The sequence below is a fragment of the Loxodonta africana genome, chromosome 7, assembly GCF_030014295.1.
Source record: "Loxodonta africana isolate mLoxAfr1 chromosome 7, mLoxAfr1.hap2, whole genome shotgun sequence".
NCBI classification, from domain to species: domain Eukaryota; kingdom Metazoa; phylum Chordata; class Mammalia; order Proboscidea; family Elephantidae; genus Loxodonta; species Loxodonta africana.
The window spans coordinates 6,839,199-6,863,940 of record NC_087348.1 but is presented as its reverse complement, the minus strand read 5'-3'; the positions used below and the strand labels follow the sequence as shown (position 1 = coordinate 6,863,940).

General features: G+C 55.1%; 1 protein-coding gene across 1 annotated transcript in view; it reads left to right on the top strand.

The window, feature by feature from the left end:
• Positions 1–24,742, top strand: part of LRP5 (LDL receptor related protein 5) — a 90,612-nt gene that overhangs the window by 19,628 nt on the left and 46,242 nt on the right. Inside the window, exons 5-7 of the mRNA XM_064287647.1 lie at positions 11,968–12,364; positions 13,453–13,624; positions 23,974–24,190. Coding sequence (XP_064143717.1) covers positions 11,968–12,364; positions 13,453–13,624; positions 23,974–24,190 — 786 coding nt within the window. The remainder of the gene's footprint in view (positions 1–11,967; positions 12,365–13,452; positions 13,625–23,973; positions 24,191–24,742) is intronic.

The window sequence follows — 24,742 nt, the reverse complement described above, 5'->3', positions numbered from 1 at the left end:
GGGTTCCGAGGGCCTCACTCTGGGCCTCTGACACTTTATACGTCACACAGTTGCACATGAAGACATTTTTGTGACACGCTTCCTATTTTTTCCAGATTTTGGACAGATGAAAGCCAGCTCAGTGGAGGGATTGGATCCCCCCCGGGAAGGGGGTGGTGTGGTGATGATGCTGGAGTCCAGTGAACGGGAAGTACCCAGGGGTACGCGGGGATCCCCGTAGAAGCAAGGGGTCCTCGTTCTGCTGCATGCGCCCTCTCGGCCCTCTGAGCTGTATTTTCTCACTTTTAAAATGGAGAGAAGAATAACTCCCTCCCATCATGGTTGGGCGGAGTCCCTGGGGGATACAACTTGTTAACACGCTCTGCTGGTAACTGAAAGCTTGGAGGCTCAAGTCTGCCCAGAGATGTCTCGGAAGAAAGTCCTGGCAATCTATTTCTGAGAAATCAGCTGTTGAAAACCCTATGGGGCACAGCTGCGCTCTGACACACGTGGGGTCGCTGTGAGTCGGGGTCGACTCGAACTGCTATATGGTCGTGTTGGGGCCGTTAGATGAGAGGCCTTGTGTCAAGTGCTTTTCACGACACCTGCGTGGGGTAAACCCGCAGCACATGCTAGACACGACACTCCCCACTTGCGGCTGTGTTAACGGACAGAGTTGTGTCCACCAAAAAGAGATGCTGAAGTCCTGACCCCTGTGGCTGTGAGCAGCACTTTGGGGTAATAGGATCTGTCTTGGAAGATATTATCAATTAAGTCATACTGGGGTGGTCTGGGTCCTAGTCCCAATCCCTCCTGGATGGCGTCGTACACAAAGGGGAGAACAGACACAGAGGGACACACGGGGAAGGCAGACACATCTACAGGTGGCAAAGGACGCCGAGGATCTCCCGGAGCCATGAGATGCTGGGACAGAGGCGTGGTGGCACAGTTCCTCCCTGAGAGCCCCCAGAAGGAGTCGACTTGGCTGACACCCTGATTTGGACTTCAGCCTCCAGAACTGTGAGACAATGCACCCCTGCTCTTTAAAGCCACGCCTGTTGTTGTGTTTTATTACAGCAGCCCCCGGAGACCAAGATAGGCTCCCCTCCTCGTCCTTGGTTTGGAATATCTCAGGTCCAGGAGGCCCTTGGGTGCCTTCCTGCTAAATTTCCTCCCCTGCCGAGGTCCTGTGGGTGGCAATGACATTGTTGGCATTGGGGTCTCCAGCCCCTTCCTGAGTGAGGATCCCAAGTTTGAGCAGGGAGCTGTAAAAGCAAACAGCGCCCTCACACCAAGCCCAGCCTAGAGAGTGGTGAGACCCGGGATGCCGTGTTACTGAGTGACTGTTGTCACACGCACAGGGGGCCCTTCCTGGGTCGGCTGCGACCACACGCGCCCCCCGCTGCCCAGCCAGGGCCTCCCAGGCCTCGGTGTGAACAGACGGTGGCCTAGCGGCCTCCTGCCGCCTCCACCCCTCCGCGCAGCCTCGCACCCGGCGGCGCACAGCTGGCTTTGGTTTGCCCCATGTTTTTCCAATTATGTGGAATGGGCTAAAAACAGCAGTAGCGGGGCCTTACTTGGGAGTTACCACCGCGGGGATTGCCGCCCCTGGAAGCCTACTGCCTCCCTGCTTCGGCCCTCTCAGCGTCCTGCTCCTTCTGGAACACGCCTCCGTTGTTTTGACTTTTGCTGCTCATGTTGGGCAGGATGACGGCCCTCGTCCTTGGGGGGCATTTGTGCTGGGGGTGTAACGGGTGTGTACCCCCTGCTCTGTGGGTAACGAGTGGCTTTGCCGGGGAACGCGTTGGCCCTTGAGCCACAGGGCTGTGGCTGAACCATGTGGTTTACGGTTGCCCGAGGGCTGGCCAGGCTGTGCCCCAGGTCTCTGTGTCCCCCAACCCCAGTCCTTTCCAGAGGAGGTCATGGCCGAGCGTCCGGGCGGGTGGCAGGCGCGGACTTGTGATTTACGCCTTCTGTGCCTTGCCAAGCAGTTGTTTTCACAGATGTTCGTCGGGGCGGGCGGGGGGGGATGCTGGGGAACAGAGGGGTCCAGTGTTGGGGTCTGACGGCAGACTGACAACTGGGCGGACGTCTCCAAGCCCCTCGTATCCATCCGTCTGTCCAGCGGATTAGCTGAGGAGGTGGCGGCGTTGTGACGCGGGCCAGGAATAAGGGGGTGTTTGTTTGGAGCCTGGCTGTCTTGTCACTTATCAGGGAGGTAGTGGAAGGAAAGAAAGGAGGCCCTTGTGGGAATGCGTCTGGCCGCCAGGCAGGGATTGGCGTTGACTTTGCAAACAGAAGGCAGCTGCTGTTCGCCGCCGCGGACTGAATTTGTAATAGCCGGGGCAGCAGATTGCCAGGCCCCGGAAGTGGCGTGGAGATAGTGTACCGGGCCAGCAGGTGTGTTCTCCACACCAGGGCGTCGTTGGCAGACAGTGAAATGCCCGGAGTTTTAAGTGAACATTTTTTTTAGGGGAGCAGAGACACGGCCTGCTGGACAGTGTTTATTTCATTTTAAAATTGTGTTTATTTTGTTGTTAAGAATATACACAACAGAACGTACACCAATTCAACAGTTCCTACACGTACAACTCAGTGACATTGATGACATTCTTCACTTCATGCAGCCGTTCTCACTCTCTTTTTCCGAGTTGTTTCTCCCCCATTAACATAAACTCGCTGTCCGCCAAGCTTCCTACCTAATCTTCCGAGCTACTGTTGTCAGTTGGATCCTGTATAGATCTTAAAAGTGCCATGATGTTCAAGGCAGACCTTTTTTTTACTAGTTTAGTTAAACTGTTGTTTGGTTTTAAGAAGACTCCAGGGGATATTTTTGGTTTAAGTCTTAAAGATGATCTCAGGGAGGTTGTTTCGGGGTTCATCCAGCCTCCATGGCTGTAAGTAGGTGTTTTGATTAGCTCTGCCTGTGACCCATATCACCACCACCCCAATCTGTGTAAAGAACGTTCCCGCCCAAACCCTCTGCTGCCCCTTTGCAGCCAGCCAGCCCACCCTGCCCCCACTCTGCAGAGGCGGCTCCTGCCCTGACTCATCATCCTGGGTTCATTTTCCCTGTTCTAGAATGTCCTGGAAATAGACCCACACACCATGTGCTCTTGTGTCTCAGCCTGGGTACTAACTCGTAGATATGCTGATCTAGAAAGAAGACATGCCGTGTTCTTAGAAAGAGAAACTGGCCTCCCTGGGGCTGGGGTGAAACCAGGCGGCTGCCTCCTGGGTGTGCTTGTGGGGTCCCTGTCTCTGCTGGCTGAGTTCAAGTGCATTCACCCCCACCGGTGGTCTTGTCTCTGCCCCGAGCCTGTCCGGTGTTCCTGTGGCTTCAGTATCCCAAGCCCAGCTCCAGGCTGGCCCAGAGCTGGCCTGGTGCTCGGAGGGCTCCCCTTTGTCTGGGAAGTCAAGCTCTGGGCTCTCAGGGTGTGGAGCCCCCGGCCGCCCAACCACGAGCCCTGCAGAGGGAAGCCTCGCAAACCCGACTCCAGGCTCCAGCCCTGCCTGGCTCGTGTTTGCCCCCGTGCCTCTGATCCTTGCTGGATTTGGTGATGGCTCAGGCTCCCTGGCCCCCCTGAGCAAGCCCTTGTGTGGGGCTGACGCCTCGGCCGGCTGCAGGTTTGTCGTTGAGCCCGACTCAGCCTCCTTTGCTGCTGCCTTCCTTCACTTCTTGGGGACCCCGTGTGTGCAGAGACCTACTCCGTAGGGTTTCCAAGGCTGTGACCTTTCAGAGGCAGATGGCCAGGCCTGCCTTCCGAGGTCTCTCTGAGTGGCTTCACGCCTGTAATTGCCCCAACGAGACCTTTGCATTTCATTCGCCTGGTTCTGCCTCCCAGGAGGCCTCCTCGGCCTGGTGACTGTAGACTTCCCGTGCATCTCTGCTTGTAGTTGTGAGAGGAGGTGGCCTGGGACCAGGTCCCAAGAGTGAGCATTCAATGCCCCAGGGAGGGTGGAGGGCTGGGGCTGGGGTCTCTGGCTCTGGAGCTCAGGGGCTTTGCCCTGGAATCCTCACTACTCTGTCTGGGGGACTTCTCCACCCCTGAGCCTTTCACCTGAGGAAACAGGTGTTGAGAGGTCAAGCTGCTTGTCCATGGTCACTCAGTCAGAAAATGGGGCTGGTGGCCAAAGCCAGCACACTGACCACAGCACTGCACTGCCTTTAGTGAGCGGCTGCTCAGGGGTGTTTGGGGGGTGGTTCTGGGAGCAGGGAGCCTCTGGGTAGTGCAAACTGAATGCACTTGGCTGCTAATCGAAAGGTTGGGAGTTTGAGCCCACCCAGAGGTGCCTCAGAAGAAAAGCCTGGTGATCTATGTCCAAAAAAATCAGCCGTTGAAAATTCTATTTGGAGCACAGTTCTACTGTGACACACACACATGGGGTCGCCATGAGTTGATGCTGACTCAAGGGCAACAAGTGGTGGTGGGTATATATGTAGGAGCCTGGTACCAAATCAGACCCATTGCTGTCGAGTCAATTCCGATTCATAGCAGTCCTATGGGACAGAGTAGAACTGCCCCATAGGGTTTACAGGGAGCACCTGGTGGATTTGAACAGCCGACCTTCTGGTTGGCAGCTGAGTTCTTAACCACTGCGCCACTGGGGCGCCAGCCCGGTTATATGTAGGAGCCGGAGTCACAGAAGCAGTTTGCATTTGGCGGCTAACCTGAAGGTTGGTGATTCGAACCCACGCAGCAGCTCTGGAAGATGAAAAATCAGCCACTGAAGACCCTGTGGAATTTTAGGGTTACCCAGAGACACATGGGGTCGTCGTGACTCAGCGTTGGCTTGATAGCAGCTGGTGGCAGGGAGACAGGCAGTGAGAATGGTGTAAGGGGCCCTACACATGGGCTGTGACGGGTTACCCATGCGGGTCATTAGGGCCATCCAGTCTTCTGGCCAGAGCAGTGACCCCCCTCTTAGAGCTGAGCAGACGGAGGCTCAGACACCAGGCTGAGCCTGCTGGGTGCCTGCTGGCCAGTTGCTTCCAAAAAGCTGCAGTTCCCGCGCACACTGGGGCGTGGGGGGCGGGAGCCAGGGGACAGCTGCTGGGGCCTCAGCTTGTGAACGGAGCCAGCCCCAGATTTGGCCCCTTCCTGTGTGCCTGTGACCTTGTGGTCATTTGGCGTGGCTTCCTAGACCGGCGTGATGGGCTGTGGCCTCAGGGTTTGTCCAATGGCTTACCCCAGGGGACGGTGGAGAAACTTAATCGATGGCTAAAAAACGAATGTAGGCCGGCCTCCTGCCGGCCACGGAGCCACCTAGTCAGGCTGTTCATGCCCTTGAATGCTCAGAGCACTGATGGCCTGCACTGGGATGGTCCAGGCCGGGAGGGGCCCCAGTGCCTCAGTGGGCGCAGCGCAGGGGCGCCTGGGGCTGGAGGGGACTCCAGAGCTGGGGACCGAGCTCGGGTAGCATCAGGGAGGCAGCTGGGAGGTGTCTGGCCTCCAGCAAGAACAGGGCTGGGCCTCTGGGTTGGCTGGTTCCTTCCTGGGGTCTGGTGGCCTCAGCTGCAGTTGGCTCAGCCAGGGACGGTTGTGATATCCCCTATGCACCGGAAACCAGGGCGCTGCCATTCTTAGCTCACAGGCGGTATAAAAACAGGCCCGTTTGGCAACGGGCTGTTGCTTGCTTATTGTTGTTGTCAGTTGCTGTTGCGTCGACCCTGACTCCTGGTGACCCTCCCTATATGTGTGAGAGTAGAACTGTGCCCCATAAGATTTTCAAGGCTGTGAAAAAAAAAATTTTTTTTTTTTTTTTTTTAACCTATTGGAGGCAGATCTCTAGGCCCTTAAGGTGCCTCTGGGTAGGTTCAAACTGCCAACAACTTTTCAGCTAGTAGTTGAGTGCTTAACTGTTTGAGCTACCGAGGGACTTTGTAGTTTGCTAATCCCTGTATGTGCGACTTTTATAGTCTTTAAAAGTAACTTTAATTGTACGTGATCTGGTCATCAGGCTGAGGGGGCCTCCTGAGAGACGGAAGTGTACGAGTGAAGGGTAGAGTCTACGCCCTGTCCCCACGTTGTAGCAGAGGGGACTAACTGTGATGGCCCTTCCGTTTCTTCTCCGTGCTGGGCCACCCCCTGCCAGCAGGGGCCCCTCCGCGTGGGCTTTGTCCTGGGCCCCCATGTGTCAGCCAGAGCGTTCCTGGGGCTGGAGGTGGGCCCTTCTACCCCACCCGTTCCTTCGTCTGTTGTCCTTCCCTCAACATGGCTCAAAACCTAGAAACCAAAAAATCGTAGTTCTCACATCCCAGCCCTGGAGGGCAGGGTAGGTCTCTGCGTGTCCCCAAATCGGCCTGGGAAGACACTCCTGCCCCAGGCTACTGACCCGCTGCCCTGCCTAGGCTGAGGTCCTCTGAGGATAAACCCACCATTCACTTTAAAGTCTTGTTTTTATCCTGTTATTAGGTAACATTCATATTCACTGTAGAAAAGAAAACATAAAAAAATAATGAAGAAAAGAAAAACCACCCATGGTTTTGCACCCAGGGTAGCCGCCGTTAGCGTTTTGACATGTCTCTTTGGCCTTTGTACTATGCGTAAGTTTAAGTAAATCCTTACAGAGTTTGCTCGTCCTCTGTGTGTGCACCGCTGTGTCGGGCGCTTCCCGTCTCGTGACCATGTCCTACATCCTTAGCTCTCGCCCGTGAGCCTGGTGTTCACTGCCTGCCTCGAAACCTGTGACCAGAACACCTTAACTTACTGAAACGTTTTGGGTTGTTTTCAAGGTTCAGCCGTGTCATTACCATGCGTCAGTTAATTTACCTTTTAATATTATAAAAGCCGTTCATACTTTTTGTACAGGGGCTAGCAAACCACAGAGTCCCTGGGTGACTCAGATGACTAAGTGCTCAACTGGTAGCTGGAAGGTTGGCAGCTCAGACCCACCCAGAACAAAGACCTGGCGATCTACTGCTGGAAAAATCAGCCATTGAAAATCTGATGGAACACAGTTCTACTCTGCACACGCGGGTTCGCCAGGAGTCGGGATCGACAGACTCCGCGGCGGTGAACAACAACAACAAGCAAACTACACACAGCCCACTGGCCAGGCGGGCCTGTTTTTATACCACCTGCGAGCTAAGAATGGCTTTTCCGTTTTTAAACAGTTGAAAAAAAATAAAAGAGTAGGTGTATGACAGGGAAAAATGATATGAAATTCAAATTTCTGTGTCCGTAAGGAAAGGTCTACCAGGACACAGCCGTGCTCGTTCCTTTGCGTGGTGTCTAAACGGCCCGTTTTTTTTTTTTTTTTTTTTTTTTGTGGAACGACAGCAGCGTTCCGTAGCTGTAACAGAAATCGGGCGACCACAAAGCCTAAAATATCTCCTCTCTGGCCCTTGACAGAAGAAGTTTTGCCGACCCCTGTTTGAGAACCAGAAGGAAGAACACGGATCGTTCCAAGATAACCTGCCATCTGAGTGTATTTCCTTCCCGGCTTTTGTTGAAGGGTGGCTGTTTGTCTTCCTGGTTGTGATCCTGTTACACAGGCCGCGTGCTGTGGGGATGCGGCTTCCCTGAGGACAGGGCTGGGCTCAGAGCGGCCCCAGAGTCCTGCACACAGCGGGGACTCAGGAAGAGCGGTGCTCTGTGGGATAACTAGGGCCCTTGGTCAGACCCAGTGGGGTCCACAGGTCGGCGCAGTCCTGCCTACCCGGCTGTAGACTGGCTCTGGCACTTTCTGGCCTCTGGGCTTTTGTCCACGCTGTCCCCTCCCCTGACCGTGCCTAGTGTACTTGCTTTTGTTCCATCTAGAACCTTCCTTCTCACTGTCTGCTCCCAGCCCTCTGTGCTGGCCTCATTTGTATAATGCCAGGCCTGGTAAGGAGACGGTGTGCGGTGATGTAGGTAACTGGGTCTGGGCGGATGTCACCAGGCTGGGGCCTGTGCCCAGGGCCAGGCCTCGGGCGGTGGACTTGCCCACACTCAGCGTCTGAGAAGTCCTGCTTGCAGCAAGGTCGGAGGGCAGCCCTGGCTGCTGAGCAGGGGACGTGCAGGGCAGTAAGGCCAAGAGGCCAGCCCTGTCCCTGGGACCGGCCACAAAGCCTGAATGGGAGGTTGTTTAAACACCAGGGAAGTAAACTGTTTAGAAACTTACAGTTTGGCCAAATGGTTTCCTTTCGGGCTGTTTAAACAAATGGCCTGCCCAGCCACATTGCCAGTTGCCAGAGAAAGTGAAACTGTCCCAGTGCCGGCTAGAGTCCCTGGAGCCCCGCCCGGGCAGCTCCTGACCTCTCTCCTCTGCCTGGCGGCAAGCTCGCACACACTGGCGCGCACACGCATGCATGCACGCTCATGCATGCGCACACACATGCAATGCAGGGAAGAAGGGTAGCCCTGGCCGTGGGGGTGCAGCCTTCCCAGCAGAGGTGAGGGACATCCTCAAGTTGTGGACTTAGGGTCTCTGCCCTTGATCCCAGGAACTTGCGAAGGCAGGTTCTGCCCCTCCACCCCCAGCATGTGGTATAGACCTGACCTAAAGTACGTGCCCAGAAAGAGATGGGTGGGATGCCAGACCAGCCAGGCGCCAGGCGAGGCGTGCTCTTGCCGCGACTCCAGGGGCCGTGCTTTCTGCAGAGCCTGATTTCTTCTTTCCCACTGTGTGCCCTTGGTTTGGAAACTTGACCTCTCTGTGTCAGGCTGCTCATCAGTCAAACAGGATGTGCTCAGACCTCGTGGGGCTGGAGCGAGTGTTGTGTTATTTAGGTGACTGCTCCAAGTATGGTGGGAACAGGGACAGGGCAGAACAGGCTTCAGTATGCTTTGGGACCAAGTATCAACTCCCTTGGGGACCGGAGTTTTCTGCAGGGTTGCAGTGGAAATGCTGCTTGCATTCTTTTGGGACCTGATGCTCACGGTGGGCCTATCCCTGGGCTGGGCTTGAGAACCTGACAGCTTCTCTGGAAGGGTGTGCAGATGCCCCTGGGGTGGGATCCTGGGCAGGAACCTTCCTGGCTACGCCCTGGAAAGGCTTCCCCATGCCCCCCATGGCTGTGGACTAAGCAGGAGCTCTCCCTGGGGTTTGGTTTATGGTCCCCTTAATGCCAGAGCTGGACAAGGACTCAGATGTCATCCCAGAGAGGGTTGGGGACCTGCCTAAGACCACACAGTTGGGGAGAGCCAGGAGGTTTCTGCCTTGAATTCTCATCCCTAGAGGCGGTACTGCCTCTTGCCAGTCTTGCTCCGTGCCTGCTCTGGGCGTGGTGTTGTGTTGGGGGCTGCAGATAGGGAGGGTGTGTGCCAGAACCCCTGTGAGCCTGTAAGGGCGGTACCGCAGAGTGGCAGACGGTGTGAGGCTGTGAGGAGCACTCAGCCCATCCACAGCAGTAAGGGAGGCCGGGAGGACATCCTGGAGGAGGAGCTGGGTGATCTGCACCTTGAAGGATGGTCGGATGTCCACAGAACATTTTGGGAGGGGAACTCAAACAGGGAAGGGAAAATCTCAGATCCCTTACCTCCCCGACAGAGCTGGAATTTGCAGAAGCCCTTCTAACAGAATCTGAATTTGTATCATGGAGGTTTCCAGGTAGTCAGCACTTGGGGTCCCTTCCAAGTGCTGGTTGGCGCCCCACTCCCCCCCACCTGCCTGCTTCAGCTTCCCGTCCTGGGCTTCTGAAGCCATTGCTGTCACGTGTGCGCCCTCTAGTGGCATAATGGGATATGAACTCCAGGGCTTGTAGTGGGAAACTTCTGGCCATTACTTAAAATGCAGGACATAGGACCCCGGCTCCCCAGGACTCCTGCCCTTGGCAGGAAGTGGGCACCCGGTGCAGGAGGCCATCTGTTGTCCGAGGGCTCAGTTCAGCCGGGCACAGCAGAGCCGAGGCCTGGAGGCCTGGGTATGAGGGTGGCCCGGTCCCCACCCCGGAATGCTGTGACCTCAGATGGCCCTGGCTCCCTCTGGGCCTCCAGCCAGGCATGTGGTCCAGAGCGCTGGAAGTGGCCTGTGGCCCTGACCTCCTCAGTTCTGGGGTCCTCGAGACCAGAAAGGGCCTGAAGAAAGGAGCAGATGATGAGACAGCTCTGCAGAGGAGTTATCACCCATCCCCAGGTAGCCTCAGGAGGCGTCAGGGCCGGGGACCCAGCTCCCAGGGAGTGAGCATCCCACGGTCCCAACTGCAGGAGGTGCCACATGCAACTTCTGCTAGACTTTTTGATAAATCCCAATGGGTGTGTCCAGGAGAGTGAAAATATTAATACCTTGGTGGGTGGAGCTTTCTCTCCCTTCTCTTCCGGCATCACTCAGGTCCTGGGGGTCATGTGGGAGGGCCATGGGGACTCAGGATTCTGCAGCCCTGCCATCTTGGGTCCAGGGGTTTGAGAATCCATTGGAGGGCAAGAGTTAAAGTGAATAGGCCAGCAGGGTCTCCGTACCCGATGTAGCTAGTGGGTGATGCAGAACCTGGCAGGGCGGAGCTGGAATTTGCAAACCTCTGGGCTAGAGGCCCGGGGAGGCCCAACCAACCCCAGGAAGGCCCAGGCCTGGCAGGAGGTCTCCCTGCTTCCTCAGGTGCCCAGATGCTGTGCTGCAGTGGCAGGTGGAACCTGTGTCATTCGTTGCCAGCCTGCTTGGGTGTCTGGGCAGAGATAGCCCTCTGTGGGGATTTAACGTCCGAGGTCCTGCGGTGGCTGGTGTCTTCCTCCACTCCTGTTGCTGTCGAGTCAATTCTGACTCATAGCAACCCTATAGGACAGAGTAGAACTGCCTCCTAGGGTTTCGAAGGAGCTCCTGGTGGATTTGAATGCCTGACCTTCTGGTTAGCAGCCACTTATCCAGTGTGTCACCAGGGCTCCGTCCTCAGCTAGAGGAAGGGTTTTTACTTGTGACCAGAATCTTCCAAGCTTCCTTCTACGTCTTAGCTGCAGGGGCATCCTGGGATGGCCGGCTCTCCCCGCTTCCCGCCTACCCCAGTGTGTCTCTGGCCCTCTATCTGACCACACCACAAAGCCTCAGAGCTTCCTGACTGCCAGGCTCACCCTAGGGCAGAGCAGAGGCCCAGGACTTGGGGCTGTGGGGTGTGCTTCTGAAATGTGGTTTGCAGAGTTGATAGGCACTGCCTGGTTCCCCGCCTGTCAAACCCCATTGAGAGGCCAGATGTCATTGTGTGGATTTCTCTGGTACGTTCTGATGGCCTAGCTCTAGGGCGGCCGTGGAGGAGCACTGTCCCAGGAGTCAGGGGCCTGGCTCTCATTCCCACTGGGGCCAGATCACGTGACCCAGGACATGACTCCCATCTCATTGCCTGGTGTGTCACATGGCCTTGAAACTCTGTGTTGGCACTTGGCATCCTGTAACTGAAAGTGCCTGGGGGTCTCTGCCAGCCAGGGAGTCCCTCATCTTGTGCTCCATGAGCGTCCGGGCAGTGGATGAAGAGGTAAGCCACCTGATGCAGCTCCAGCCTGCGCAGGGGGACAAAGAGGAAGGCTGGAGCGCCTCCTCCTGGTTCGCCCACTCTGCGGGGGAGACGCCCCACTTGTGGAGGAGCCTGGCCATGTGACACGTGCAGTGACCGATGTGAAGAGGCCTTGTGGGGGTGGGTGGAGGGGAGGGAGAGGGGGCGTCTGAGCTGAGCCATGAAGGCAAGCAAGTGTAAGGCCGGGCAGTTGGGGACCGTGAGGAGGTGTGGCTGGAGAGTGGGGAGCCCTGGAGCCCAGGTGGGCCTTGTGCTTGGAGCTGGCTTAAGGCCAGGAGGGGGCTTACAGGTGAGAAGGGTCATGTCAGACTGTGAGGCAGCTCTTGTGCAGTGGCAGAAGCCAGGTGACTGTGTGACTGTCAGCTGGTTGCTTAGCCTCTCTGTGCTTAACTGCTTTTAACCTTATCTGTACAGTGGGGATAAAAGTCGTGCCGTCCTCGTAGCTCTCCTGAGGTTGGACTAGTGGCTGTGTAGAGGGAGCTTGGTGAACGTTGCTGAGCAGTGTCTTTTGTCACCCTCCCTGCCGTGCCTGTCCGGGCCTCTGACCACTGCGCCTGTCTCCCCAGGGGCCGAGGAGGTGTTGCTACTGGCCCGGCGGACAGACCTACGGAGGATCTCGCTGGACACGCCGGACTTCACGGACATCGTGCTGCAGGTGGACGACATCCGGCACGCCATCGCTATCGACTATGACCCGCTGGAAGGCTACGTCTACTGGACGGACGACGAGGTGCGGGCCATCCGCAGGGCCTACCTGGACGGCTCGGGCGCACAGACGCTGGTCAGCACCGAGATCAATGACCCCGATGGCATTGCGGTCGACTGGGTGGCCCGCAACCTCTACTGGACTGACACGGGCACCGACCGCATCGAGGTAACACGTCTCAACGGCACCTCCCGCAAGATCCTGGTGTCTGAGGACCTGGAGGAGCCACGTGCCATTGTGCTACACCCCATGATGGGGTAAGGCTGGGTGGGCGCCCCGTGGCAGGGTCAGGCTGGGCGGGCGCCCTGTGGTGGGGTAAGGCTGGCCGGGCAGGTAGATGGAAGCCTCCTGACTGGTGGGGGCTGTGTCTCAGTTCTCTAGTGTGACTGTTGCAGAAATACCACAAGTGGGTGGCTTTAACAAACAGAAATCTGTTTTCACACAGCTTAGGAGGCTAGAAGTCTGAATTCAGGGTGCCGGCTCTAGGGGAAGGCTTTCTCTCTCTTTCGGCTCAGGGTGACGGTGCTTGTCCCTTTTCAGCATATATTCTTTGGTTCTTTGGCAGTCATGTGATGTATCTTCCCTTCCATTTGGGCTTTCTTGTTGCTTGCTTAATCTGCTCTTTTATATATCAAAAGAGATTGACTTAAAACACACCGTATGCTAATAATGCCTCCTAACATAAGGAAGAAAGCCGTCTTCCCAAACGGAGTTAGAACCACAGCACATATTCCTGGGTAACACAGTTCAATCCATACCAGGCTTGCAGCTAAACACACACAAGGGAGAACGTTCTCGTGTGACAAGCGAGGAGGGCCCTGCCCCGGAGTTCCGGTTCAGCAGATCTGGACTGGGCCCCGAGAACTTGGATTTCTAACCCACTCCCAGGTGCTGCTGCTGTTGCTGCCGGTCCTTGCATCAGACTTTGACAAGCACTGACACAGACTTGTGTGCATACGTATAAACCCTAGAAATCTTGGGTGTGTTGTTTCTTCTGCTGAGGCTTCAATTTCCTCATCTGTAAAATAATACAATAGCAGTGATAGTGGTGGCCCTGTGGCACCTGCCATGGGCTGGGCCCTGTTCTAAACACATTACACGCAGTGAATCTTTTCGTCCTCATGTCACCCCAGGAGGTTCGTACAGTTGACGAAGCTGAAGCCCAGAGAGGTTAAGTGACTGGCCCAGGTTACACAGCCAGGAGGTGGCAGAGCTGGTCCCAGCTTCCTGTTTAAAGATTCTACCCCGTGTGATGGGGGAAAGCCGGGGGGCACCCTTCCCACACTGGGGATACAGCAGAGACTGAGACTGTGGAGCCCACCATCTACCTCTGTTTCCTCTCCAGCCTCATGTACTGGACAGACTGGGGTGAAAATCCCAAAATCGAATGCGCCCACCTTGATGGACAGGAGCGGCATGTCCTAGTGAACACCTCCCTCGGGTGGCCCAACGGACTGGCCCTAGACCTGCAGGAGGGAAAGCTGTATTGGGGGGACGCGAAGACAGACAAGATTGAGGTAAGTCGTCCATGGTGTTGCTGACCGAGGGCAGCATCGTTTCAGGGAACTGTTTGATACAGGTCATGGGCCTGGAACTGCCTGGCTGTCTTTGGACTTCTGCTGGGCTGCAGGCCTGAGGGTCATGCAGCCCCAAGCGTCACGTAGCCTGGGGCACAAGTCAGGTGAGTATCAGCCAGGTGCCTGGGCACTGTCAGCCTCTGCCATTGGGGCAAATGGAACCCTCGAACCCAGATAATGTATTATGAGAGATTTCTGACAAAAAGGCATCAAGAAGTTCTGTACTGGAGTTAACGGCGTCGAGCAACATCTGCGTCCTGGTTTTGACAATGTACTAGGCTTATGTCAGGTGTTATCCTTGGGGGAGGCAGGGTGAAGGGTACATGGGACCCTCTGTACTATTTTGCGATTTCTTGAGAGTCTTAAACAACTTCAGAATACAAAGTGATAATAAAATATAAAAATTCACGTATCCACCACCCCAGCTTATGACATAAAATAGTATCAATTATCATCAAAGCCTATTCTGTATTTGGTGATTTATTCTCAGGAATTTAAAAACATTTCTTTACTACAGGAATGTAACCCTGAGCCATATGTGGTCTCATTCTGCATATTTTTATATAATTTAAGTGGCATCATATCAGATGCATTCTTTGGTAACTCGCTTTGGCTCACTCACGGAGCCTTATTGTTATTAGTTGCTGTCAAGTCACCTTCAACTCATGGTGACCTTATGTGTAACAATGAAATGTTGCCCCGTCCTGCGTCATCCTCATGGTTGTTGGTATGTTTGAGATCAGTGATCCATTCCGAGTTAATCTTCATGCGTGGTGTGAGGTAGGGATCCAGCTTCACTCTTTTGCATGCGGATATCCAGTTGTCCAGCCCCGTTTGTTAACGGTCCACATGTTTGTCGTTAGTTGCCGTTGAATTGATTCCAACTTGTGTTGGATCCCATGTGCTGTTTTAATTTTGGGTTTTGTGTCTGAGTACGAAAATTATCTTATTGGAAAAGAGAATCTTTTTTCCTTTATACATGTATGATTCCAAAGGGTTGGGTAGGCTGTTGAGACTCATTTTGTTATGTGTGTGGCTCGTATCGCTTTACCTGAGTCAGTGAGAATGTCAGATTCAGTATAAGGAAATGCCACGTCAGGTGACTAGGGCGCAGCCACTGGTCCCATCCCCCAGGAACCCAGCTGAGGGGGGTCTTATTGATGTGCAAGCTCCATGATGCCCTGGCCAGGGAAGCAGGTATCTGTTCTACTTGCCCCTTCTCTCTTAGGCCCCCTGGGCCCCAGTGTGGAGGGTGAGCCGGGCGGGCACAGTGGGGCGGAGGATGGAATCCCAAAGCTCAAGAGAGTGCCAGGCTGGCATTAGCATTTCTTTGGCATCTGGTTTGACCATTTCGTTGTCAACGGACATACTTCTTGGTTCTCATTTTCTTTCCTGAAAAGCGAGGTTCTGGGAACTCCTAGAGTGGGTGTTGAAAACACCATGCTGCCGCCTGTTTTTGTACCACTCACGAGTTGAGAGTGGTTTTTACATTTTGGTTGTTTGCTGTCTTGGGGTGGGGTCGGCCCCTGACTCATGGCGACCCTGTGCATAACGGAACGAAATGCTTCCCGGTCTTGTGCCATTCCCATGATCCATTGTGGGTCAGACCGATGTAATCCATGGGTTTTTTAAATGGTTGGAAAAAACTTCAAAAGAATATTTCACGACATGTGAAAAATGGTATGAAATTCAGATTTCTGTGTTTTATAAATAAAGTTTTCTTGGAACACAGCTTTTCAGTATTTATAAATAAAGTTTTATTGGAATACAGTTACACTTACCTGTTTACATGTGTTCTGTGGCTGGTTTCACATTACAGACACTGTATGACCGCAAAGCCTCAAATATTTACAGTTGGGCCCTTTACAGAGAAAGCTTGCTGACTACTGTTGTAGAAAGTTCACGTCCAACTTCTCTCCTGGTTCCAGCATTCTTGGGAGTCCCAGGTTTGAGTCTGTAATTTTGTATTTGGTGCCCTCCCAGGTGTCAGGACGGGCACCATCTCTGTGCCTCCTCACCCTGAGGAAGAGAAAAGATTCAGTTCAGAAATTTTCTGAGAGGTCCCAGGAAGGGTGGAGGCCCCTGAGTCGAGCCAGAGGGGGCCTGGACCGTGAAAGTGCGTGCGTGTTGCTGGCAGACAGACTCCATTGGTCTCACCCAAAGATTTCATAAAGGCCTGGAGTTACTTGCACCATCTATGTCGGATTTGGTCAAGGTGTGTGGAAAGTTGTCACAGAAGGACGATTTGGGGTCATGTTTTCTCGCGTGTCGGAGCCACTGAGAATTACTTGTTGCAGTTGTGGTGGTTTTCCAAGTTGGAGAGCCGGCAGATTGCTTCCTGGGTCTGGTGACGGTGCGGCATGCGATGGGTGGAGGTGGGGGTGGTTTCTGCATCGCAGTTGAGGCTTGGGATGGACCTAATGCTGATTCTGAGGGCGCCCTGTCCCCTCTTCCAGCCCAGAGACCCCTGGGGGCAGCCTTGCTGTAGGCCCAGCCTGACCTGGTCTGGGAGGGACAGCTGGGCACTGCTACCCACTTTCTTCCAGGGCAGCCAAGGAGAGGGGAGTGGTGGGGGGAAGGCAGTAGGGACGGGCATCCGAGGGAACGGGCGGGTGCCGGGAGGGCAGTGTAGGGTGGGCAGCCGAGGGGTCAGGAGGGGAGCTGAAGGGGGGCAGCATGGGGGGCCAGCTGCGGGAAGGGTGGTGTGGGGGGGCAGCATGGGGAGCAGCCAAGGGGAGGGGAGGGCAGCTGAGGAGAGGGCAGCCGAGGGGGGACAGCAATGGGGAGGTGAGTGGCTGCCGACCAGCGCCCTGTAGGTTCATTACCTGCAGGCTCATTTTCATCCTCCCTGAGCAGGGCTGGGAAAGTTGGCGCCTCTACCTCAGTCATCTCGGTTCAGTTTAATATGTACTTACTAACTCTGGAAACTTAGTTATTAAAGAAAACTAAGAAAATATGGAAATAGAGAAAGAAGACAAAAACCTCTGGAAGGAAGAGTGGACATTTTGGGGTATAGGCAGTTCTGGAGTTATGACAAGATCTGTTCCTAAGTGTGTCTCTAAGAATTTGTAGCTAAGGCGGAACAGGTACCTACAGCTCTTATTTAGCCTTTCCTTAGTGCCCTGGTGGCTTGTAGTGGGTAGGAGGTACAGCTGCTGACCAAAGATAGGCAGTTCAAATCCACCAGCCTCCTTGGAAACCCCCATGGGGCAGTTCTGCTCTATCCTTTAGGGTCGCTATGAGTCAGAATCGACTCTATGGGTTTTGTTTTGTTTTTTTTTTTAGTGCAAGAGGAGCCCTGGTGGCACAGTGGTTAAGCGCGCAGCTGCTAACCGAAAGGTTGGCAGTTCAAATCCATCAGCTGCTCCCTGGAAACCCTCTGGGGCAGTTTTTCTCTGTCCTATGAGGTTGCTTGACGGCAACGGGTTTGGTTTTGGTTTTAGTGCAAGAAACAGGGCTTCTAGCCAGTTTGTTTGGATTTGAACCGCTGCTGAGACTTTGCAGGTCCCCAGGCTATGCTAATGCTGCTGGTTAGGGACCAGTTCTGAGAACCACTAGTAGACCAGGGCTCCTCAAAACTTATCATATGTAGGAATCACCTGGCGTCCTTGATAAAATGTAGATTCTGATTCAGTATTTCTGGGATGGAAATGCAGATTCTCAGCACGGGTTATAACCTGACTAAACTGGTTCGAAGCCCTGGCAAGAAAGGCTTGAAGCCTTTTCAATGGTGTAAAAGCCACACCTGCAGCAGGTGAGGGGGACTGTGATGACTTTGAGTGGGGGTTGGTTCAGTTGTTTCAGAGTAAGGGCATGTTTACATAACACTGAAGGACTTTCATAACCTGGGGACTTACTGTATTAGCGTATTTCCTAGGCCTGGGTTTTCCCCGCCCCCTCATCATATTAGCGTACTGCAGAGCCTGTCCCCTCCCCAGCCCCAGCCCCTGGTTATTCTGAAAAGAGGAAGGAACACGAGGGTCTGAGGGCTGGCCTGAGCTATAGCCCTGCCTCTATCGAATTTCTCTGACCCTCGCTTCTGCGGCTGCAAACCCAGGGTGTGAGTATTGTGCTGATTGGGTGCGGTCCTACCTCTAAGGTGTTCAGTATTCACACTCAGATGTGTTAGGGCCACATTTGTGTGCCTGCTATTGTGGGAACAAAAGGGGAACAGGAATCCTGGATGGTTTTGGTGGAGGTAGGGGGGAGCGGGGGAGAGCTGTGGAGAGTTAACCCATCTCTTGGCATTTACTGCAAACATGAACCTTGGGAGGGGCCAAGAGTGGGGTGGGAGGTCAGCACAGAATTGGTACAGCCTGGCCACTGCCTTCCAGGTGAGGTGGCACTCCCCAACTCCTGACACAAGGGCTCGTCTAATCCAGGTTTTCACCTGGGCTTCTCAGAGAACCACCTGGGGGAGCTTTAAACAGCCCATACCTGGGCCCTGGGCCTTCCCATTCTCATTTAACTGTCCAGGTTGGGGCCCTGGGGTTGGTCTTCGTTAAGTTTCCTGGATGACTTCAGCCCCAGGTGTCTACTTCCCTCAGTAACAGGTGGAGAAGCTGAGGTCTCTGCAGGTGCAGGGACCTGCCCAAGGATGTGGAGCACCTGGGCTGGGGCCGCAGGGAGCTGCCTTTGCCATCCCTATTGACGTAGCAGCTCTGTCTGCTGTCCAACCACAGGGGACCGAAGCCTTTCCTGCTGAACACGCATGCGGCCCGCCTCGCGCCCCCGCGGCCCACCTCGCGCCCCCGCGGCCCGCGTTGAGCTCCTGCGGCTGGCCTCACGCCCCTGCGGCCCGCGTTGAGTTCCTGTGGCCTGCCTCGCGCCCCTGCGGCCTGCGTTGAGTTCCTGTGGCCCGCCTCGCGCCCTTGCGGCCTGCGTTGAGTTCCTGTGGCCCGCCTCGTGACCCTGCGGCCCGCTTCGCGCCCCTGCGGCCCGCGTTGAGCTCCTGCGGCCCGCCTCGCGCCCCTGCGGCCCGCCTCGCGCCCCTGCGGCCCGCGTTGAGCTCCTGCGGCCCGCCTCGCGCCCCTGCGGCCCGCGTTGAGCTCCTGCGGCCCGCCTCGTGCCCCTGCGGCCCGCGTTGAGCTCCTGCGGCCCGCCTCGCGCCCCTGCGGCCCGCGTTGAGCTCCTGTAGCCTGCCTCGCGCCCCTGCGGCCTGCATTGAGCTTCCGCGGCCCGCCTCGCGCCCCTGCGGCCCGCCTCGCGCCCCTGCGGCCCGCCTCGCGCCCCTGCGGCCCGCGTTGAGCCCCTGTGGCCCGTGTTGAGCTCCTGTGGCCTGCCTCGCGCCCCTGTGGCCTGTGTTGAGCTCCTGCGGCTGGCCTCGCGCCCCTGCGGCCGGCCTCGCACCCCTGCGGCCGCGTTGAGCTCCTGCGGCTGGCGTTGAGCCCCTGTGGCCCACGTTAAGCTCCTGCGGCCGGCCTCGCGCCCCTGTGGCCCGCGTTGAGCCCCTGCGGCCCGCGTTCAGCTCCTGTGGCCCGCCTCGCGCCCCTGTGGCCCGTGTTGAGCTCCTGTGGCTGGCCTCGCGCCCCTGCGGCCGTCCTCGCGCCCCTGCGGCCGCGTTGAGCTCTTGCGGCCGGCGTTGAGCCCCTGTGGCCCGCGTTGAGCTCCTGCGGCTGGCCTCGCGCCCCTGTGGCCCGCGTTGAGCCCCTGCGGCCCGCGTTGAGCTCCTGTGGCCCGCCTCGCACCCCTGTGGCCCGCGTTGAGCTCCTGTGGCCCGCCTCGCACCCCTGTGGCCCGCGTTGAGCTCCTGCAGCCCGCCTCGCGCCCCTGCGGCCCGCGTTGAGCTCCAGCGGCCCGCCTCGCGCCCCTGCGGCCCGCGTTGAGCTCCTGCGGCCCGCCTCGCGCCCCTGTGGCCCGTGTTGAGCTCCTGTGGCTGGCCTCGCGCCCCTGCGGCCGGCCTCGCGCCCCTGCGGCCGCGTTGAGCTCCTGCGGCCGGCGTTGAGCCCCTGTGGCCCGCGTTGAGCTCCTGCGGCTGGCCTCGCGCCCCTGTGGCCCGCGTTGAGCCCCTGCGGCCCGCGTTGAGGCCCTGCGGCCCGCATTGAGCTCCTGTGGCCCGCCTCGCACCCCTGTGGCCCGCGTTGAGCTCCTGCGGCCGGCCTCGTGCCTCTGCGGCCCGCGTTGAGCTCCTGTGGCCCGCCTTGCGCCCCTGCGGCCTGCGTTGAGCTCCAGCGGCCCGCCTCGCGCCCCTGCGGCCCGCGTTGAGCTCCTGCGGCCCGCCTCGCGCCCCTGCGGCCCGCGTTGAGCTCCTGCGGCCCGCCTCGCGCCCCTGCGGCCTGCTTCGCACCCCTGCGGCCCGCCTCGCGCCCCTGCGGCCGGCCTCGCGCCCCTGCGGCCTTCATTGAGCTCCTGCGGCCTGCCTCGCGCCCCTGCGGCCGGCCTCGCGCCCCTGCGGCCTGCATTGAGCTCCTGCGGCCCGCCTCGCGCCCCTGTGGCCCACCTCGCCCCCCTGCAGCTGGCCTCGCGCCCCTGTGGCCCGCGTTGAGCTCCTGTGGCCGGCCTCGCGCCCCTGTGGCCCGCGTTGAGCTCCTGCGGCCGGCCTCGCGCCCCTGTGGCCCGCCTCGCGCCCCTGCGGCCGGCCTCGCACCCCTGCGGCCCGCGTTGAGCTCCTGCGGCCCGTCCTGCATTCCTGCGGTCTGCCTACTCACACTCCCCACGGGGGCCTTGTAGCTTCTCTGCAGAGTCCGGCTGCAGGAGGCCTCCCAGGGTGCGACTTCAGTTGCATCTGCCTCGTTCATCCTCTTCTGAGAGCCTAGAGTTTGGAGGTTCTTTTTTGTTGCGTCTTCCTTTTCACGTGAGCTTATCCAGGACAACCTCTCATCGGAAACAGGCCGTATCCTGTGTGTCTTCGTGTGTCCCGTTCGTTACGGCGTTTTTTGTTTGACAGTATTTTCTCTTCTGTGGCTTTTGTGGTTGTAGCTTTTAATCAGCAGTGGTTCTTCAAGACAAAGACTGAGCTTTTACGTCTCAGAGGAAGCAGCCAAGAGCCTGTGTGGTGGTGGAAATAAAGCCTCTTAGACAGGCTCAGGCTGGGAACACAAGAGCCCTCAGGGGATGCAGGCCTATAAAAGAATGAAGAGCATACAGGGACACACACGTGTACAGAGAGCAGGACTATGCCACGGAACAACAGTACTTCCGTTTCAAGGTAGCGGTTTCCCAGGAGCCCTGGTGGTGCAGTGGTTAAGCACTCAGCTGCTAACCAAAACTTTGGCAGTTTGAACCTACCGTGGGCTCTGCAGGAGAAAGACCTGGCAATCGGCTGCTGTAAAGATGACAGCCAAGAAAACCCTATAGGGCAGTTCCCCTCTGTCACGTGGGGGCACTGTGAGTCAGAATGGACTCAGTGGCACCCACAACAACACACAAACCAGGAATGTAAGAATGGTTTTCTGGCTGTCTATTGTTCGTTTCCTCCACATGTCTGTTTGTCGTACCATGGTGGCTTGTGTGTTGCTGTGATGCGGGAAGCTATGCCATTGATATTTCAGATACCAGCAGGGTCACCCATGGTGGACAGTTTTCAGCAGAGCTTCAACAAACAGATGCAGCGTTGGAGGTGCCCACTTGTCTATGCCAAGAAATGTGGCAGACAGCTACCTCGCCAACTGACTGGAAGAGATCTATATTTATACCCTTTTGAAAGAAAGGCGATCCAACAGAATGCAGAAATTATCAAACAATATCATTAATATCACATGCAGGTAAAATTTTGCTGAAGATCATTCGAAAGCAGCTGCAGCAGTACATTGACAGGGAACTGTCAGAAATTCAGGCTGGTTGCAGAAGAGGACGTGGGATGAGGGATATCATTGCTGATGTCAGATGGATCTTGACTGAAAGCAGAGAATACCACAAAAGGTGTTTACATCTGTTTGATTGACTACGCAAAGGCGTTCAACTGTGTGGATCATAACAAATTATGGATAACTCTGCGAAGAATGGGAATTCCGGAACTCTTAATTGTGCTTGTGAGGGATGTGTACTTAGACCAAGAAACAGTCATTCAAACAGAACAGGGGGATACTGTGTGGCTTAAAATCAGGTGCGTGTCAGGGTTGTATCTTTTCACCATACTTACTCAGTCTGTATGCTGAGCAAATAATCCCAAAAGTTGGACTATATGAAGAAGAATGGGGCATCAATATTGGAGGAAGATCCAAGCCATGGTATTTTTAGTTGCCTCATATGCATGTGAAGGCTGGACAATGAATAAGGAAGACTGAAGAAGAATTGATGCCTTTGAATTATGGTTGGCGAAGAATGTTGAATATACCACGGGCTGCCAGGAGAACTGCCAGAATTCTGCCTTATTACAGCCAGAATGCTCCTTAGAAGCAAGGATGGTGAGACTATATCTAAGTACTTTGGACGTGTCAGGAGGAATCAGTCCCTGGAGAGGGGCATCATGCTTAGTAAAGTAAAGGGTCAGCGAAAAAGAAGAAGACCTTCAACAAGATGGATTGACACAGTGGCTGCAGCAGTGGGCTCAAACATAACGATTGTGAGGATGGCGCAGGACCGGGCAGTGTTTCGTTCTGTTGTACATGGGCTCGCTATGAGTCGGAACTGACTCGACGGCACCTAACAACAACTACAGCAACAACATTCTTCCTTCACAGACAACCTTAACACTTAGTGGCTTTAAAAAAAAAAAAAAAGAGTAATCAAGACAGCTATTTCATCTGGGAGAGAGGAGACTTTAACTGTGTCTGTGAGATTTTATTTCTAAAAATGAGAGGTATCTTAAAACAACTAGGACAAAATGTTAATGTCTATTCAGTCTTTATGGTAAGTACGTATCTGTTATATTATCTGTATTTTTTGTATGTTTGGAACACTTCGCAATGAAAAATCAACATTTTTCTTTCTTAATATCAGAAGAAATAACACAAAGCACTGAATGAAAGATGGTTTTAAGTTATAAGAATGTAAAGCGTAACATGAAATGTCATAAATCTAGGCCAAACATATCTATTATATTAGTAATTAGAAATAAACTAAATCATTTGTTAGAAGAAAAAGACTGCTATTTTGAAATACAAAGCAAAATGAAAAGTAAAAAGCAAACTGGGAAAATAATCCCAGAGAATATTTAGAAAAAAAAAAATAAGTGCCCTCAGAGTTCGTCTGGTCCTTGTTATTGTGTGCTTTCGAGTCAATTCCAACTCATGTTGTTGTTGTTAGGTGTCATCAAGTCAGTGCCAACTCACAGTGACCCTATATATAGCAGAACGAAAGACTGCCCCCTCCTGTGCCATCCTCACAATCATTGCTGTTTGAGCTCGTTGTTACAGCTGCTATATCAATCCATTTCGTCGAGGGTCTTCCTTTCTTTTTTTTTTTTTTTTGCTGACCCTCTACTTACTAAGCATGATGTCCTTCTCCAGAGACTGGTCCCTCCTGATAACATGTCCAAAGTATGTGAGATGAAGTCTCGTCATCCTTGCTTCTAAGGAGCATTCTGGTTGTACTTCTTCTAAGACAGATTTGTTCATTCTTTTGGCAGCCCATGGTATATTCAGTATTCTTCACCAATACCACAATTCAAAGGCGTCAAGAGAGTAGACCTGCCCCCATAGGGTTTCCTAGGCTGTAGTCTTTATGGAAGCAGATTGCCTGGTCTTTTCTCCTGAAGAGCCACTGGTGGGTTCAAAACCCCAACATTTTGGTTAGCAGTCAAGTGCTTGACCATTGAGCTGCCAGGGCTCCTCTGCCTGCTCCTTACTGAACAAGAATTAATCTGCAGAGATGTAGAGAAATTTGCCCCAGGTCCTACAGTGAGTTAGCAGTCCAGCCTTTCCTCTGTGCTGTGAATACCAGCCTTGGACTCCCTATGCTGTACCCAGGACAGGCATTGCTAATCAATCCCGGAGCTCCTTCCCTTGGAGCCCAGCCTGGCCCAAGACTCACACCTTGGTACTCTGGGCAGCCACTAGTTGATTGGTGATGATAAGGGAGAGGACTCCTGTTTGCCTTGTCTGTTCTGAGCCAAGCTGCCCATCTCAGCACAATATCCAAACCCAGATAGGGAAGGCTGTGGAGACAGACCCCTGTTACTACTCCATCAGCCAAGGTGACAAGTGTCATAATGAAACTTTCATTTATCCAGCACCCCAATGAGCGTGGCACCTGGTGTTTTATGGCAGGCTGCCAAGATACAGACAAAACCAAGGCATCTGGGGGTGACCCATGCTGTTTTGGTCCACTCAGGATGAGGTTGTCCAGGTGCAATGCTCTCGGGAGCAATGGGGAGGGGTCATCCAGGTCCGTGTCTCTGCTGTTTGCAGGTGATCAGCGTGGATGGGACCAAGAGGCGGACGCTGTTGGAGGACAAGCTCCCACACATCTTCGGGTTCACACTGCTGGGAGACTTCATCTACTGGACTGACTGGCAGAGGCGGAGCATCGAGCGGGCGCACAAGGTCAAGGCGAACCGTGACGTCATCATCGACCAGCTGCCCGACCTGATGGGGCTCAAAGCCGTGAACGTGGCCAAGGTCATCGGTGAGTCCGGGAGGGGCCATGAGGGACCCATTGGGCTTGCTGGCTGGGGAGGGAGGAGGTGACAGGCCTGTGGTCCATGAGCAGCTCCACTGGGCCAAACCTGAGGACAGAAGTGTCCAGCCAGGGGTGCCCCACTCTGGGGACAGGGAGAGGAAGGGACAGGAAATCGTAACAACATCTGGTTAAGGACAGATGAGATGAGGTAGGATATTGACCACTTGCCGAAAAGCCGACTCCGACTCATGGCAGCGTTATGTGTAACAAATGAAACGTTGCCTGGTCCTGTGCCGTCTTCCTGATTGTTGGTGTGTTTGAGTCCATCGTTGCAGCCATGGTGTCAGTCCATCTCACGGAGGGTTCCCCTCATTTTTGCTGACCCTCTACCGTGCCAAACATCATGTCCTTTTCTAGTTATTGGTCTTCGCCGATTACGTTTCCAGAGTAAGTGAGCTGAAGTCACCATCTTTGCTTTGGCAGAGCTTTCTAGTTGTATTTCTTTTGGCAGCCTGTGGTATACTCATTCTTTGCCAACACCACAGTCAGGTGCATCAG